We start from the raw sequence: 17017 nt of genomic DNA, 5'->3' as shown, positions 1-17017 counted from the left end.
AGTTCTTAACCAGAGGTACCACTGTATAGAGCCCTTAACAGCTTGGGATCAGTTTACTTGTGATATGACTTTACATCATATATGCCCACTTAGCGGATTTGATCTGCTGAACTGGGTCTGTTACAGGTGCCACATAATACTCCTTTCACATTTGTAAGGAATGAAATGTTTAGTGTGGCAGCAGCAACACCAGGCAGGCACCGTCGACTGTAGTCATTTAGGCACTATGGAAATTTAGTAAGTTTATTGTTCTTTACCCTTCATTATTAGTTTATCTCATTGACTTTGCCTTATTCTTTTAATATGCTGCAATATAATCTTCTGGTGCCCATCAATCTTTGTCCTCACAACATGGTCTGCATTATAAAGACAGGGATATGAAAAATCAACTTTAGAAAAGATAACATATTAGCACTGGACTGCAGAATAGTGTCAGCTGAATGTTGAGTGTCAATATTGAACATGTAATTACTAATTCTTTTGGGGGGAAAGTTATTTTTTTCCTGAAAGGAAGACTAATCAATCAGAAAAGCTTTCCCACTTTATATTGTCACACCCTTCTTATCCATGAATGCAAGCTACTCCTTAAACTTCCTTTTACTAAAATAAACTTCTGGGAAAAGGGGAGGTTAGAATAAATCTGCTGAAAAAAAGATGTCTTTAAATTGAGTCCAGTAACAACAAATACTTTAAGTACCATATTTTTCCGTGTATAAGACTCTCCCATGTATAAGACACCCCCAGATTTTTAACCTTATTTTAAAATAAAAAACCTAGTCTTATACACGGAAAAGTACGATAATATTGATTTCTTAGTTCAAAAGGCATTTTTTAGCTACTCTTGATTTGATTTCAATATACACTATAAAGATATATTTAGTTAATTTTCTAGATTGTCCAAAAGAATGGACAGAATTCTAAAACCTTGTAGCTCATTTTCAAGCCCATACATTTGATAGAGGTTTGCAGTGTGCTTTTTTTACAAGCTTTTGGGGGGTGGGGAGAAGGTCGGGATTTGAGTAAAGGAAAGGCAGGTTGGAAGGAATGCACAATGAACTGCAAAGCAAAAGATATGCAACTCAGTAGGAAAAGTGTCATGGACTAGGATGATGGAAGAAGGTAGGGCCTTGAACTGCATAAGTTAAGGATCATTAGTCCGACAGCTCAAAGGATCATTACCCCACCCTGAACTTCTCTGGAAGAAATGGTGGAATGTATTTTGACTTGACCTATTAGTATGCTCTATGCTTAGTTCAATGTTTATATATGTTAAAATGAACTGTTATTTGTTTACTAATAATAAGTGTTGCAGTGATATTGCATGTATTATTATGTATATGTATTGTTATTGTATTACAGTACTGTATTTAAATTTATTTATTTTTTCTGAAAACTGCTTTGAGCACAGATTTACTAGCAGAAAATGCAATATGCAAATACACTGACAATGACAATGGACTTTGCAGTCCTAATGATGTCCCAGAAGTAGACTGGATTGCTCTTTTGACATGAATTAATTTAGAATTACTGTTATTCATTTTGTGAAAGTGGTTCTGACACACCCCTTCCTTCTTTTCCTTTTTAAAGCAACGGTCACTGTAAAATATCTGTTTCAAGTCTCAGTATTTGAAGATGTTGCTAGCACCCTTTCAACACAACCTGACCAGGTGCTGCTTAGAATAGTAAGGGAGTAAACTAGGTCATCATTAGCCGATATTCAGCTTCCTGAAATAAGCTTCCTCTTTCACTATCACGCAGTTAGGCGATGTGGAAATTAAATCGCTGGGTTTCTGAGGACAAACAGATCCAGCAAGAGATGTGTGGGAGACTTTAATTTGAAGTTGTGTAACTCTCCAGCAGAATTCTCCCCCTCCCCAAATAATCTTAGAGTTAGTTTATATTTTTACACAGCTGGGTCCATTATTATTATCCATGAAATAGTGAACTCAACCCAACCCAACCCAACCCAGCACAAAATGTTTACCATGGGAGACAGCAAGCTGCCAAGAAGAGAGTTCTTTTAATTTAAAAAAGAAAAATAATGTCACAGTTGGAGGCAAGTCAATATCTCTATATTCCCCTCCCCCTAAAAATAGACTATTGAAGTTAGCTTATGATGAACATTAGCATAAAGTCTGATTCTCTGTATGGGTTACTCACTGGCTCCTTCCCTAACTGTATACTCATCACATCTCCAGAAAACAATTTTGGGAGGAATATACTGATGCCATGTGTGGGGCGACCCACAAATGGTGATTCTGTTTATAGCAGCTGGCACCACCCTGAATTTCATGCTATGAAACGACTACCTAAACATCACTATTTATTACTAAAAAGCACTAATTCTGTCATGGTAGTACAGTTTGGCTTGTCCGGAAATCGCCAGAAGTAGCCATTAAAGGAAAGTAGAGGCAAACTGAGAATTTTATGTTTATCTTTCCTCCTGCCAAATATAACACTCTTCATAATAGTACTTATTAAAAATGAAAAAATCCCTAGGCAAGTGAGATGTAGAATAAAAGTATTATGTTTCTTCCTCCCACTACTTTCTGCATTCACACTATACTGACTGCAGTCTACGGTTCCATTTACATTAGTAGCTTTCCTCTGGATTGCAGATTACCGTATTTTTTCATGTATAAGACTAGGTTTTTTTAAACCAAAAAATTAGGTTTAAAATTGGGGTTCGTTTTATACACGGGTAGTGCTGAGGGGTGTTTTCTTAATTTGGAGTCTCCAAAAATAGGGGGCGTCTTATACATGGGGGCGTCTAATACACAGAAAAATACGGTACATGGTCTGGTCTGGTCAAAACAAGGCATTAGACATATGAGGATAATATTCCTGACCTGACTCATAGGAGAAACCTGTGTGTACACAACCCAATTATGTGTGTAAAGCTTCTCTCCCCACTCACAGTTTCTTCAATTATTATTAATATATTTATTTCTGTGGCACATGGTATTCAGGCCACAACCTAGGGGTGGGGGTGGGGGAATGCATAGCTGGGCTTTGGCTTCATCTGCAACATACACTGATGTGTATAAATGCATTGTTGGAATTCATTTCTATGCTGCCTTCAGCCAAAAAGCCCCTTAAGGGGACTCCCAAAGTCCCCTTATATTCTGTAATCTGCCCAGAGTGGCTGGGGAAACCCAGCCAGATGGGCAGGGTATAATAATAATAATAATAATAATAATAATAATACCAAAGGGCCATACACAAATACAAAATTCAAGTAAAAAAGATATGCAATTTTCAAAAATTTGAGACAACAAAATCCCAACATTTAGAAAAGGCCAACAGCCAAATGTGTCTGCTGAAAGGTAAAGGGCAGCCTCCACAAAAATGTCAGAGAGCAGGAGTAAACCCTTAGGGAGATGTTCCCTCTAAAGAAGGGTCTCAGGCAGAGTGGTGTGTATTCTTGCCGGTACATATTTTTAAACTTTAGCAGCTTTTACCCCGGCCAGCTTAGCTTTGTGTTTGAATGAAGCACCCTCTAACAGGCATTATAAAATGCAGTAGTCCTTCATGCCCTCTGCAGAATATTTTTTCTTCCAATCAAAGCAATGGAAGTTTTTTTTGTTTTTGTTTTTAAAAGATAAATAAAGAGTTCAACTTTTTAAAGAAACCATCTGCTGCTTTGCTTTAACAGCAACAAAACTACCCAGAGCTCTTTAGGCATGGGTAGGCAAACTAAGGCCTGGGGGCCAGATGCAGTCCAATCACCTTCTCAATCTGGCCTGCGGACGGTCTGGGAATCAGTGTGTTTTTACATGCGTAGAATGTGTCCTTTTATTTAAAATGCACCTCTGGGTTATTTGTGGGGCATATTAATTCGTTCACTTTTTTCCCCAAAATATAGTCCGGCCCCTCACAAGGTCTGAGGGACAGTGGACTGGCCCTCTGCTGAAAAAGTTTGCTGACCCCTGTCTTTAGTGCTCTCTGGGCAGCATTTAGAGAGCCCACCTTCTTGCAAAGCTCATGGACCCATAGAACAGGAATACAGGGATCTAGGGCAGGATTTGGCTAATGAGCCACTTCAGTGGAAGCCCTGCTCAAGGACGTCTGCTTGTGGAATGGGGCTTTCCCCCTCTCCTTCCCAAACACCCCTTGAAACTGGCTTGGCGGAAAGCTGGGAGAACCCCTAGAACAGCGCACAGGGGGAGCAGAGAGGGAATTATTCCATATTACAAGCTGAAATGCTTGCACACATGAAATATTTGTAATAGCACAAGACTGAATTCCACCCAGGTGCACAGAAAAGTAGAGAGTGGAGGCATACAGAGTAACAGCGAAACAAGGATTTGCAGGGCCACTAATCTGACTATGGGCACTTTTCTTGACATTGCATTTGACTTGGGGAGGGGTAAAGACAATTTTTCTTGTTATTCAACTAGATATTTCTAGCAGAGAGAGAGAGAGAGAGAGGCCAAGAGAGAGACTGCTACATGTGCATTCTGAGTTTAGTAGATCAATGTGAATAGAATCAGACTGTAAATCCCCGAACCATGGATATGTTTCAAATAGTGAAGATGTTTGCCCATTATGCTGTTTAGCAAATGCATTTTGCTTGTTTTATTCTTCAGTCCAGAGCACATTTAATTTTGGGATGCCACTGCTAACAAGTAGCCACCAAATTCAGCTCATTAGCAAATCTACTAATTATCAACCTGGGTTCAAATAAAACATTTAAAAAAAATGCTCATGGGCTTTTAAGCATCTGCGGCATAGCAGTTTTAAAGCAAAGGCTGAAACAGCACAAAGAGTGACTGCCTACAACTGGTGTTGGCTGAAATTTAATCAATCTAAGCTAGAGTACTAGCTTTGTAGTCATAGATGAAACTGAAAGACAACGAAGTATAAAAAGTGCTGCTAAACCAGATGTGACTTGAGAGATTTTGGTTTATTAGAGCAGCAAGAGGTTTAGAGCTAGAATTGATTGAAACTTTTTATTTCCCCCCCAGAACCACTTGCCACCCATTGACTTTTAGTCACCATAATGTCCCCCAAATTCATATAAGTACCCATGCAGTAGTATATATGCACAAGACATAGCTGAGCATGTCAAGCCACACCTATATGGCTGATCTACCATCCAGACAATTTATGAGTCCAGAGCTCTTTAGCTTCAGCATGCTCCTTCAGACAGTTATTTCAGTCACTCCTGGATTCTTAGCAAACTTAGGGTGTCCTGTGAGCATCAGTTGCAGAAACTGTGGCTTAGACACATCACTCCTTGCCTTTTGTCATCATCAAATGGTGCTTGAGAAGGATCCCACTTCATATCCTTGTGCTGAGAGCTTACATGGCCAGTATGGAAGCCAAATTATCAAACCACAGAAGGACAGTTCATTGGCCATTACAGGGGAAGTACTGAAGCTCAAAAGAGCATATGGTTTTTAGGCAAAACATGCCAGGTTCAATCCGCCAGCATCTCCAGGTAGGGTGGAAAAGATTCTTGTCTGAAACTCTGGAAAGCCACTGAAAGTCATTGTTAACAAACACTGAGCTAGATGGACCAATGGTCTGAAACCGTATAATGGGATCTGAACTGGTGATGATCTTGGAGTTGCAGTGGATAACTTGATGATGTTAACCCAGCATGCAGCTGCTGTAAAAGAAACCCTATGGCATTCGCTACCATGGCATATAGTGATGGCTGTCAACTTGGAAGGCTTTAAAAAGAGATTAGACAACTTCATAAAGAATAAAGCTGTCAATGGGTCCTAGCTATGATAGCTATGTAACTTTTAAACAGTTGGAGGTGGTGTGGCTCTGCGTACCAGGAGTGGAGCAGCAGAAGTGGGAGGTTGTGCTGTTGTGGTCAGGACCGCTATCTATGTGTCCCCGTTGTAAGTTAAGTTGGGTGTGACTTGTTAGCACAGTTCTGTATATTGAAATGTGAAAAGAACTCTCATTAAATTTTCAGTAAACGTACTTCTGCCACTTCTCATTTCAGGCCAAGGGTTTGATAATACAACAACAAAAAAATCTGTCAACAGAAGCTGAAGGATTTGGCACTGGCTAATTATCCAACATAACTGAGAACAGTAATTCACCTGCACAAAGAAGCCTGAAAGCATAAATTTTAATATCAGAAACTGAAACTCACTTCTAAATTAGGAGAGCGCGATACACCCAATGTCACCTTGGTACTATCACATTTTGCATTTCATAGTTTGTTTTTGTTTTTCTTCCTCTCTTAAAAGAGTAGCTTGAAAGAACCGTCACTTCAATCTGAATGACAATTTTATATGCAAGATTATTTGTAAAACAAATAAATATGTATTGAATTATAAACACTGGACAACATAATTCTACCATGAAAAGTTCAGGGTATTGTCCCAATTAGCTTGCAATTGTCAGCTGACCAGGAACCATGATGGTGTTGTGTGCTGCTGTTGTAAAAGCCAACCAGCGCATGACTGGTTGAATGGAAACAATAAATCGAACGTATGAGAAGCATTCAGAGAATTTCAGCTTAGCAAGGGAGAGCTGACATCAGTATATCTCACTGCAAATGACATGTGATTACATACACATGGCTTTAACAATTTTGCCTTGTTACATTAGATCACAATAATGCCAATTAAATGTAACATGGTAGCAATCTGTCACACATTCCCTGACAAGGCACTGAAATCCACTTCATAATTTAATGTAGTTTTATTTTTATCATCTTAGAATAAACTTATGAAACATTTCTAAATTGATCTTGGGCTCACTGCTAGCACTTGGAAGGGATAAGTTTAGCATTCATCTGTCACGAAAGTCCCCAAAGGCTGCAATATTTGTTTGCTACTAGAAGTATAATCCCAGCAGAATGCCAGATATATATGTCTTGTTAAATACTTATGTTAGGGTTTCCTGGAATACACGAGGGCTCAGTTGTCATTTAATTGCTTGCCCTTCTAAACCTTACTATAGCCTGTGCAAAGGCTTTCAGTGAATGAATGCATACTTAACAGAAACATTTTGCAGATCCCCTGCTCTACAAAATCTTGTAGGAACAAAAGAAGAACCTTGCTGGATCAGAACATAAGATATCTAGTCAAGCATTCTGTTTCTTAACAGCTGCTGTCCAGATGGTTCTCAGCAGCCCACAAGCACAACATGGTGACAAAAGCTCTCCCTTGCTGTTTCTCCTACGGCAACTGGAATTCATATATATTCTGAATCTGGAGATTCTTTCTAGTTCTCCCGGCTGATAGCCATTGATACACTATTCTCCATGGATGTGTTTGATCCCTTTTAAAGCCACCAAAGCCAGTGGCCACTGTCATATCTTGCTGCAGCAAGTTCTATAAACTAACTATGTATTGCATGAAGAAATCATCTGACTGGCAGCTGTTCTTCAGGGTCTCAGAAAAAACCCCCAAAGACTCCTGCCAAGCCCTGTGATCCTTTCAACTAGAGTACCCTGGGATCTTAAATGTGGAAAATGTAGTACACTGCAGAGCTTTGCACTCCATAGACTATGTAATACCACCTGCAGATCCTATCCCTTGATATAACTCTAGAGCCACTAACATAATTTTTCTGGGCAAGCATCCTGGGTGAAATATGTAGGGGTAAAGCTGGAGAGCATCACCCCATTTCTCATTTAATAGTAGAACTCCCTTTGCCAATGTGTCTAGAGTAGGGGTGGCCAACTCCCAAGAGACTGTTAAAAACTGGCAGTGAGCTTTTTTTAGGAGAGCAAAACTTGTTGACCTTCCTGGTGGGGCAGTGATCTACCAGTGATCTACCACAGATGTCTAGTGATCTACCAGTAGATCATGATCTATCTGTTGAACGTGCCTGGTCTAGAGGATTCATTTGGGTTGCCCTTTTCTATTTTTCCATTTTTGATTCTTTTCTCTTTTTTGTAACTGCAAATGGAAAGTTAAGATACTGAAGGAGTTGTATCATTTGTCAGTTCACACATGCCTGCACATCACTTGATTTTTTTTTTCTACATTTGATTGCTGTACACTTGGTGGCTGACATCTGAATGTGTAAACACATAGAAAAGTGTGGTGTGTAAGGTCACACAAAAGTGAATCCTATGGAAATAAGTATGCAATGATGAATATTTACATATGGGAGTCATCACTTGATGAGACGGCCAACACATGATAAAACATGTGTCTGGGTAGTTCATTTGATTAGAGCATGGTGATGATAAAACAAAGGTTGCAGGTTTGATCCCCGTATGGGACTGCCGCATATTCCCACATTGCAGGTTGTCAACCTTTTTATACCTAACACCCACTAATGCATCTTTCTTGATGGTAAAATTTCCTTACCGCCCACCAGTGCTTGGTGGGAGGAGGATTCAGCTTATGCTGTAGAACCCCCTACCACCCACCTAGAATCCTAAAACACTCACTGGTGGGCAGTAGGGACCAGGTTGACAAACCCTGGTCTATATGATCCTTAAGGTCCCTTCCTACTCTACAATTCTATGAACCTATGAATCTATGAACATCTGAAGCAGTCCTGTGTGCTCCTCTCAGTTGGGGCACCACTAGAAATTATTCAGAAAGACTGGACAACCACTTATTCATCTTTAATTTTCTACCAATGTTAATCAAAAGCAAGAAGCATAATTGGAAATAAAACTAAATATGATTCAGGAAAAGCAGGGATGATTGTCAGTATGAAATAGGTGAGCACAGGAACAAGGCCTATTTTCAGTTTTTAAAACCTCACTGCGCCTTAATTTCTCATTTACGAATTCTTCTGATAGGCTCTAGAGCAAGAGTACCTCTTGGAAAAACTGTACATCCCAATAACATTTTTTTCCTGGAGAATTCATTCACATTACTAGAAGTGAAATTCTTTTTCACTAAAATGTCAGGCTAAATGCCAGACAGATAGCCAGCTTCTAGTGAGCATTCACCAAAAGCTGTTTTGTTTCATTTCCCCAAAGGCAAAGAAAACCTGACTCTGAGTAATGTGGCTTACTTCCACTGTAAGTCAGGGTAAACTCATTTCATCCACATGGTAGTGAAATGAGAGTCCCCAGAGCAAATACAGCATTTGAAAGACAGTCCTCCCTTTGAAAATTAATGAAAATTAAATATTTGTATAATAAGATGTATATCTGTGTTTCTAAGATCTGCTCGCCTTGAATTGTGTCAGGGGAAGCAGGGCAGTACAGATGTGATGGGAGAAGAGAAAATTTAATATTAATATGAGTGTCAATAGGGCAAAGACAGGTTTTTTTTGCAGTCTTATTCTCTTCTGATTAAGGCAAAATAGGCCACATCCATTCTTTACTCAGACTTCATTCACAGTGCAATGAAATGGTTGCATATATCTAATCTTCCACTCTGGGATTGCATACATCCTGACAGAAGGTTTATTTGGATATAATAACTGTTTGTTTGACTACAGGCAATTTCTCTGGGTTGAAGACCATTACTTGCACTGCACTTCAAATCTGACAGATTAATGGATCCACATAGCACGACTCTTAAGTTCAAGTATCTGTCAAGGGAAATAAATACCCAATTCTGATTTGTGAATTTGGAAAACACTATTCATTTTAATTTCATCCGCAGTGCTGAAAGAAATGTTCACAGTGGACTTAAAAGTCTCACTAATTCTGTGGGTTTTTGTAATGTACATTCAGCCGAGAAAATAAATACTGGAAGGAGAGCCACAAATTTGAAAAGCTCTGCCGGTTGTGTTTGACAAGTAATTGTGTTGGGGTTTTATCAGTAATTAAAATCTCAGGTTGTCCAATGGAGATTTGCATTCAGATACGTCTTCAAAGTGCACCTTTTCTATGAAGGCTTATCCTTCTAACCTTCATTTCCAGCAGCAATGAAGACTTAGGGTCAAACTACACCTTACACTAATGCAGAGTGTGTAGATATGTTTCCCTGTGAGAGAAAGGGTATAGCTCAGTGGTACAGCATCTCCAGGTACAACTTGGAAAAGACTCCTTATCTGAAATTCTGGAGAATGCAGACAATACATCTCAGTATAAGGCAGCTTCCTATACTCCTATAAAAGGAACTTCAGTCCTTTTGACTTAAGTAGTGCAATGAAAGGTTTAATCATGCAAACAAGACAGAGCCATGCAGAAGCATAAATACTTACATGCGATACGAACGTAGGCCTTCCGGCTCTTCGTAGTACCTGCTGAGCTCCAAGCCACACACTGGCACCAGTAATCTTCTGGTCCGAAGAGTTCTTCAACTTGTTGGCGGGAAATCTCAATGCTGACTTCTCGAACAATCAGTCCTGCCAAAACACAATCAATAGCTCCATATTTATTTCAGAATTGGGGGGGGGGGGACCTAGACAGCATCCTAAAAAGCAGAGACATCACCTTGCCAACATAGTTAAACCTATGGTTTTCCCAGTAGTGATGTATGGAAGTGAGAGCTGGACCATAAAGAAGGCTGATCGCCGAAGAATTGATGCTTTTGAATTATGGTGCTGGAGGAGACTCTTGAGAGTCCCATGGACTGCAAGAAGATCAAAACTCTCCATTCTGAAGGAAATCAGCCCTGACTGCTCACTGGAAGGACAGATCCTGAAGCTAAGGCTCCAATACTTTGGCCACTTCATGAGAAGAGAAGACTTCCTGGAAAAGACCCTGATGTTGGGAAAGATTGAGGGCACAAGAGGAAGGGGACAACAGAGGACAAGATGGTTGGACAGTGTTCTCGAAGCTACCAGCATGAGTTTGACCAATCTGCGGGAGGCAGTGGAAGACAGGAGTGCCTGGCATGCTCTGGTCCATGGGATCACAAAGAGTCGGACACAACTAAACGACTAAACAACAACAACAACAAGCTGTTTGAATTGTTAACAGCAACATACATGGTGCTTGTTAGCATGGGGATGGGAAAGGCTGCATCTTACCTTTGAAGCATACATGCTGTTGGGTGAAAATGTTGGGTAATAAAATGAAATGGTTGCATACATCTTGGCTTTAGATACTCAAAAGGAGCAGAGTTGATGCAAAATGATCCTGGGACTTTTCTACACACTTTGACGTCTTGTCTAAAGGGGGAAATGTTCATTTCCCTCATAGAGCAATGTATACGCTCTAAGGAAAGGGACAAAATATGCATCTTCCCCCTCCAGACAAGAAGGCAGGGCTGGCAGTGCAGTCAGACACTGGCCGAATCCCATACCTCAGGAGAGTCCCATCATCAAGAACTTCCAGGACCTGCTTTGCTGTGGCTTAGCTGCAGCTTCACTATTACTGCTTGCATGGCCATCTACCTCCTTTAAACACCCAACCAATCACTGTGTCCTACAGGAGAGGGTCTCCTGCAGATACCATCCTCTCAGGAGGTCCACTCCATGCAACGTCAGAATAAGGCCTTGAGTGTGGTGGAAGATAGCTTTGGGAACTCCCATTAAATACCAGGCAGGCATCTTCTCTGCTTGCTAAAGATCTTCCTCCTTCAACAAGCCTTCTAATGAAGAGTTTTATCCCAGTTGGCACGTGTATTGGATTTGAATTGATTTTATGAATGTTCTATTGTTGCCTTAAAATCTCTCTCTGTGTGATATATAAGTATTTTCATACATGCAATTTCTTTACAGGTATTTATACATGTAACTGTTTTATATGTGTTTTTATTATATTGTGAATTGCTTTGGGATGGCTCATGAGAAGTGATTCATAAATGAAATTATTATTGATGCTATCAAGCAGCTCGAACTTCCTAATTGTTTAGTCTGAATCCCTTTTCTTGTAATTTTCTTAATTGTCTGTTTTCCTGGGTAAACATGCCCAATTCCTTCAACCTTTCCCCTCATAGGACTTGGTTATAATGTAAGCAGGAATTAAAGTGATTTAGAAATGGTTGTATTGGCTGGATCAGTCCCAGGGGAGACCAGCAGGGAAAGGAAACTAGGTTCATCTCGCTGGTTTCATGTTTGTATATAGTTTGGTAGCAGCACACTGTTGACTAAAGTTTGTTCCTTCTAATGCAGTCTCTTGCAAATATTATGCTGGCCTCCTGGTCTCTATGTTTGTTGTTCTCTGGCCATCTGGAGTTAGCACTGCTATGAAGAGTTAGAACAGTAGGCAAAGTCTAATTTTGCAGCTTTGCTCCTTACACCTTTGAATGTCTGAAAATGACACTCCTTAAGATATTTTAAAGAAATCTGGAACACACCTTATTGCTATTGAAATACCCCCAAAGATTCACTGAGGTGTTACTAACATTTATCATTTCTATGATCAAAGTGGTTACAATATAGTTGTATACACCTTACTGAGAAAGTGATTGAGGCAAAGTGGTAGAGATAAATAAAGAGACTTTTACAGCATTTAATTCACCTAGCAACAAAACAAGGTTAATATATGTAGCAGATCATCCCCAATACACTGGACTTAATGATGCTATGTTAAATCTGGATATTTTTAAATCTGGAACACTTGTAGCAAAATTCTAACAGAATTCTAATGCTGCTAATTTGCACTTTGAAACAGCAGATCAGCGATCACAAACATCAGTTATCTAAAACCATAGCTCCAAAACTTAACATTAAACTACAATTATAATTAAAGACTCAGAATGTCAACCAACTTTGTACATTTGCCCCTCAAAGTACTAACTAGCCTCCTCTTCCTGACCCATAATGGATTTTAAACTGGGAACCTGACATGAACAACCATTTTATAATTTAAAAATGTCCTTAAATTCCCCACTCGAGCATCCAAGGCATAACAATGCCCCCTCCCTTCTCAGACAAATAGAAATGCGACAATGTTTGGTCGCAGGTACCAAGGGTAACATCAGCTGATGTTTTGTTTCATAATTTCAGGTTGAGTCTTGGTGCCACTCTCACATTCAGGATTAATAGTCCAAGCCTACACATATTTAATACTTCAAAACTAACCAAAAAGGAAAGCATTAGAGATGTCAAAACACCACTCTTCAGTACTTGTTCTCATATTATTTTTGACAAGGGGTCGATAAAAGTGTTGCGTGAGTATGCACGTTAATATTTTAAAATGCAATTTCCAAAACTCCACACTGCTAAAAGACTCAGACCCACAACACTGGGCCTCCCCCTCCCCTCTGTATAAGATTGCTAGGAAATGTAAATTAAACAGTATCTGGATCTCAAAATGTGCAGTTTGACATTCAGCTAAACTAAGGTTCTCTGTCTGGGCTTTCTGCTTCTGTGTATAACACAGTGGGACTGCAGTAGCTCGGCCCAGAGGTTTCCTACTGAGAGCAAACGGGAGTACCTCTGCAAAACCAGACGCTGCATACATACCACACAATCAAAGCACATCACCCCCTGCCCCAAACCCTTATCCATCACTAAACTATGTTTTCCAAGACCCTTCAGAAACTGCAGTTCCCAGGGGTGCCAACTCTATGGGGCTGAGCTGTCTTTGCCTTCCCCAATATCTGTTGGCCGGGAGCCAAGCCGCCTCAATGTTAAGGAGGTAAAGGAGGTGCAGAGCTAAGCGAAGCACAGCTTCAGTGGTCAGCTCCTCCTGAGCAACAAAGAGGAGGAGCTACAAGCCATTGAAGTCACGCTGTGCTGGGTTCTGCACTTGTCCTCTTCCCAACGATGCAACTTCACATGGCATGCAATGGGCCCCCTCAATCTTGGCGCCTTTGGTGGTTCCCATGATTCTTTAGGGGAATCATGGTGGACTCTCCTTCCTTGGAGGTTTTCAAGCAGAGGTTGGATGGTCATCTGTCATGGATGCTTTAGTTGAGATTCCTGCATTGCAGAGGGTAGGACTAGATGTCTCTTGGAGTCCTATCCAACTTTACAATTGTATTATTCTATGATTCAATCCATGTGCTTCAAACGTATGGTGTGTATGTGGCCAGAGTGTTCTTAAAGAGTGGTTCAGGGACCAAAGCCATTACAATGAGTTCAAAGGGCTTGTCAAAGTCCTTTGAGGACCTAGCAATGTGCTGCAAGTCCAGAAAGATAGCACAGATATCCTTAATTATACAGCACACTGTGTCCTGGCAAGCAAAAACCAAGAATGCTCCTTATTTTTTGCTCCCAATTTCACAGAAAAAAATCGGCAATTAATTACTGTCTGCATACACTTGCATACTGCCACTTATGTTGTATGCCAATTCAATTTTTAAAAAGTCACTGCCAAAAACACCTTCAACCTTATAACAATAGAGGGAATGAAGCATATAAATGTAGCCCAGTGTTATCTGGTGGGAGGGGAGGACTTAATGAGATGCACTGTACTGTTAGCGCCTCTGTTGTATGCCAGTTTTTGTTTTTAAAAGATTCATTATCCTTGACATTTTGCCAATCAAATTATGAACTACTTTGGGGGAAATACTTAATAGCATTTCACCTTGAAATTAAAAGACTGACAATATAGCTGCTGTGGTTTCAAGAACTGAACTGAGCAGGGACAGTGGACTGCAGACACAACTCTCTCCACCTTTTTGTGTGTGTTCATGAGCAATTTCCACTCTAGGTAGTGGTCCTTGTAATGTCTCCTCCCCTGTTTACAATATGGGGAAACACAATATGCATTTTGAAATCTGCTTTAATTCTGAAGTGCAGTTGTTTCTAGGTTGAAGCTTCCTTTTTCCTTGTTTTCACAGGTTTAGCCTTGGCAGTGTAGCATATAAAAAGTGACATCAGTAGGCTCCAAATCAGTCTGATGAACTGCAACAGTTGGGAAGTGATTATTCTTCTAAATGCAAGCATAGCTTTGCCTAATAGGTTTGGAAACGTTTTAATTTGATGTGAGCTACAGTTGCTGATTGTTTGTTCAAGCTAAGAAACAAATGTTTCTTTAATAATAGCACTTCTGTGACAACCTAAATGCCCCAGTATTGGTTTTACTTTGGTTTGTTGTAACATGCACCTGATGGATTTCCTGCATTTGCAGAGGAGCTGGATGACCATTGAAGTCCTTCAGTTCTATGATTCACTGTCTAGATATTAGCAGAAAGGGGAGCTAATTTTTCTTGTAACCTCTGAACAAGAGTGGTCATAGCATAGTGGGGGCTTAATTTTCAAGGCATTCTTAACCTCCTCTTGTGTCCTGAGCACACCCATCCGAGGACATGTGATTGTAAGTTTAGGTCTTTACTGGCAAAACACACACCAGCTCCTGCGGTAGAAGAATCACGTGCACAACTACTGCTAAATGGCTGGCTAGGCACCTCCTTCTTCATACCTGTTCCTAGACCTGACCCAGACAGGTGTAGCAGCGCCATGACAATGTCAGTATTTTCATCCCTCCCATTGGAAAGATCACCATATCATGTTTGTTTTACTTTCAGTATCAGAGAAAGGAGGGCGTGGAAACCACTCTTCCAGACTTCCATCCCTAGCACTGTGCTGGTTTTTCTTTGATCTGTCTAGAGACTAGGTGGCAGTATGAGAGAGCTGACTCTCTTGTGCATGTCCGTTATGTTCTTTTGTTTTGTTTAACCAGTAGTAATAAGATTAGGTATGCAACAAAACCTCCACTGTTTTGCTTCCATTGCTCTGCTACTATTGAGGTGCTCACAATAGTAAATGTGAGTCCACTGCACCAGGACCTGTTCCAGAGGAATGCCGTGCTCTGCTGTTCCTGTGTTCCTGTGATCGGAAGGTCAGTGAAGGTGCTCCTGGCACCCAGCCCATGCAGACGCTAAAGACGTGGGCTCTATGTGGTTGTATGGACAGACAACATGTCCATTAGCACATTTAAACCCTCTCTTCTGATGTGACACATGCAAGCAACTGGCAAGTTCTCCTGCACATCAGCTCCAGCTGCCCGTGTCACTTGTCCCTCCTTGTCCTGGGAAACAGTGTGGGAGGGAACAGAGGAGGTTCTAATGATGTGACTATCTCTAGGATTGTCTCTTCCCCCTCTGTGCCTTCCTGCAATTCTTCCCCCACTTCTTATTCTCCCATCTGACTGCTTTCCCCCTGCCTCATGGTTGGCACAGTATCCCACAAATCACTGGCTTTTCCCACTGGTTCATCCTCCTGCCTCCTCTGCCCACCCTTCAGACTCCTGCCTGTCCTTGACATCTTGTGGCACACCAGTACGGCTTAGCACACACGATTCTGGAAGTATTGCATGGGCATACGGCCTGCCCCTCCTGTAACTAACTCCTCATGCATCTTCATAGATGTAGGTAATCAAGGGATGTGTTTCCAAACTGCACGAATAAATTTTAAAATGGCATGAATACATTTTAAAGAGTGCGACTTTAAATGGTATGATAATATTTTAAGATGCCATGCAAACCTGGAAATGTTAATTATATATACGCCTTGCAAACACATATATAATATTTAAACAAGTCCCAGCTTGTCTCTGCTTAGATCACAAGCTTGGCTTTTGAAAATGATCATGATTTATTAGCTATACATGTATTCAGTTAAGGTAACCTTGCAATGGTGGTTTGCTTCAAAAATATTAGTTTTCGGAAGTAAAAGAAACTACGGTACTTGTTGGACCAAATAACAAAGGGAACTGTACGGCTTCAGCAACTGGAAATGATATATTTCTCCAGTGTTATATCAAGTCAGCTAAGCTAAATCTTATTAGCCTTTGCTAATACAGTTGAAGTCCCTAATATGACAACACTTCCTAGGTGTGTTAGAGAAAATTTAATCTGTTAAAGCATCTGCGATGGCACAGAACTTATTGTGTGAGTGTATGATGTGATTTTGTAGACCGTATGGAATAGCTAATTTTCTTTTCTTTGTGGTCATCTGGTGCTGTATCACAGACATGCTGCACATGGAGAATGTTAACTTAGGGAAGAGAACACCTGTGTAATATCTGAATGTCTGCTATCCCTTGCTGTAGAAGTTAATGCAAGTCCTTTTATGCTTCAGTAGTAGCCAGTATGCTGAGATGTTCTAAAAGGCACCAAAGGCCAGTACATTTAATTCAGGATTATGCCTCATTTTCCTCTTCCTAAGCATAAATGTATAAGTAAACATAAGTAAATGGTTTGGATCCAGAGAACCACAAGCAGAAGAAAGTTTCTGAAAGGTGTGGCTGAATTTTGATCAATTCTCTTTACTACAGCAGCTCTCT

The 17017-nt window shown here is 40.4% G+C and overlaps 1 protein-coding gene across 3 annotated transcripts in view; it reads right to left on the bottom strand.

Annotated features, from left to right (window-relative positions):
• UNC5C (unc-5 netrin receptor C) overlaps positions 1-17017 on the bottom strand; it is a 342182-nt gene that overhangs the window by 110990 nt on the left and 214175 nt on the right. For all 3 annotated transcript variants that reach the window (XM_081020743.1, XM_081020744.1, XM_081020742.1), the window contains exon 3: positions 10096-10239. In XM_081020743.1, the coding sequence (XP_080876869.1) occupies positions 10096-10239 (144 nt within the window). The remainder of the gene's footprint in view (positions 1-10095; positions 10240-17017) is intronic.

Source organism: Podarcis pityusensis (genome assembly GCF_964106645.2).
Source record: "Podarcis pityusensis genome assembly, chromosome: 9".
Lineage (NCBI taxonomy): Eukaryota > Metazoa > Chordata > Lepidosauria > Squamata > Lacertidae > Podarcis > Podarcis pityusensis.
Note: the sequence above shows the minus strand (reverse complement) of the source record. Positions and strands in the feature narration are given on the sequence as shown.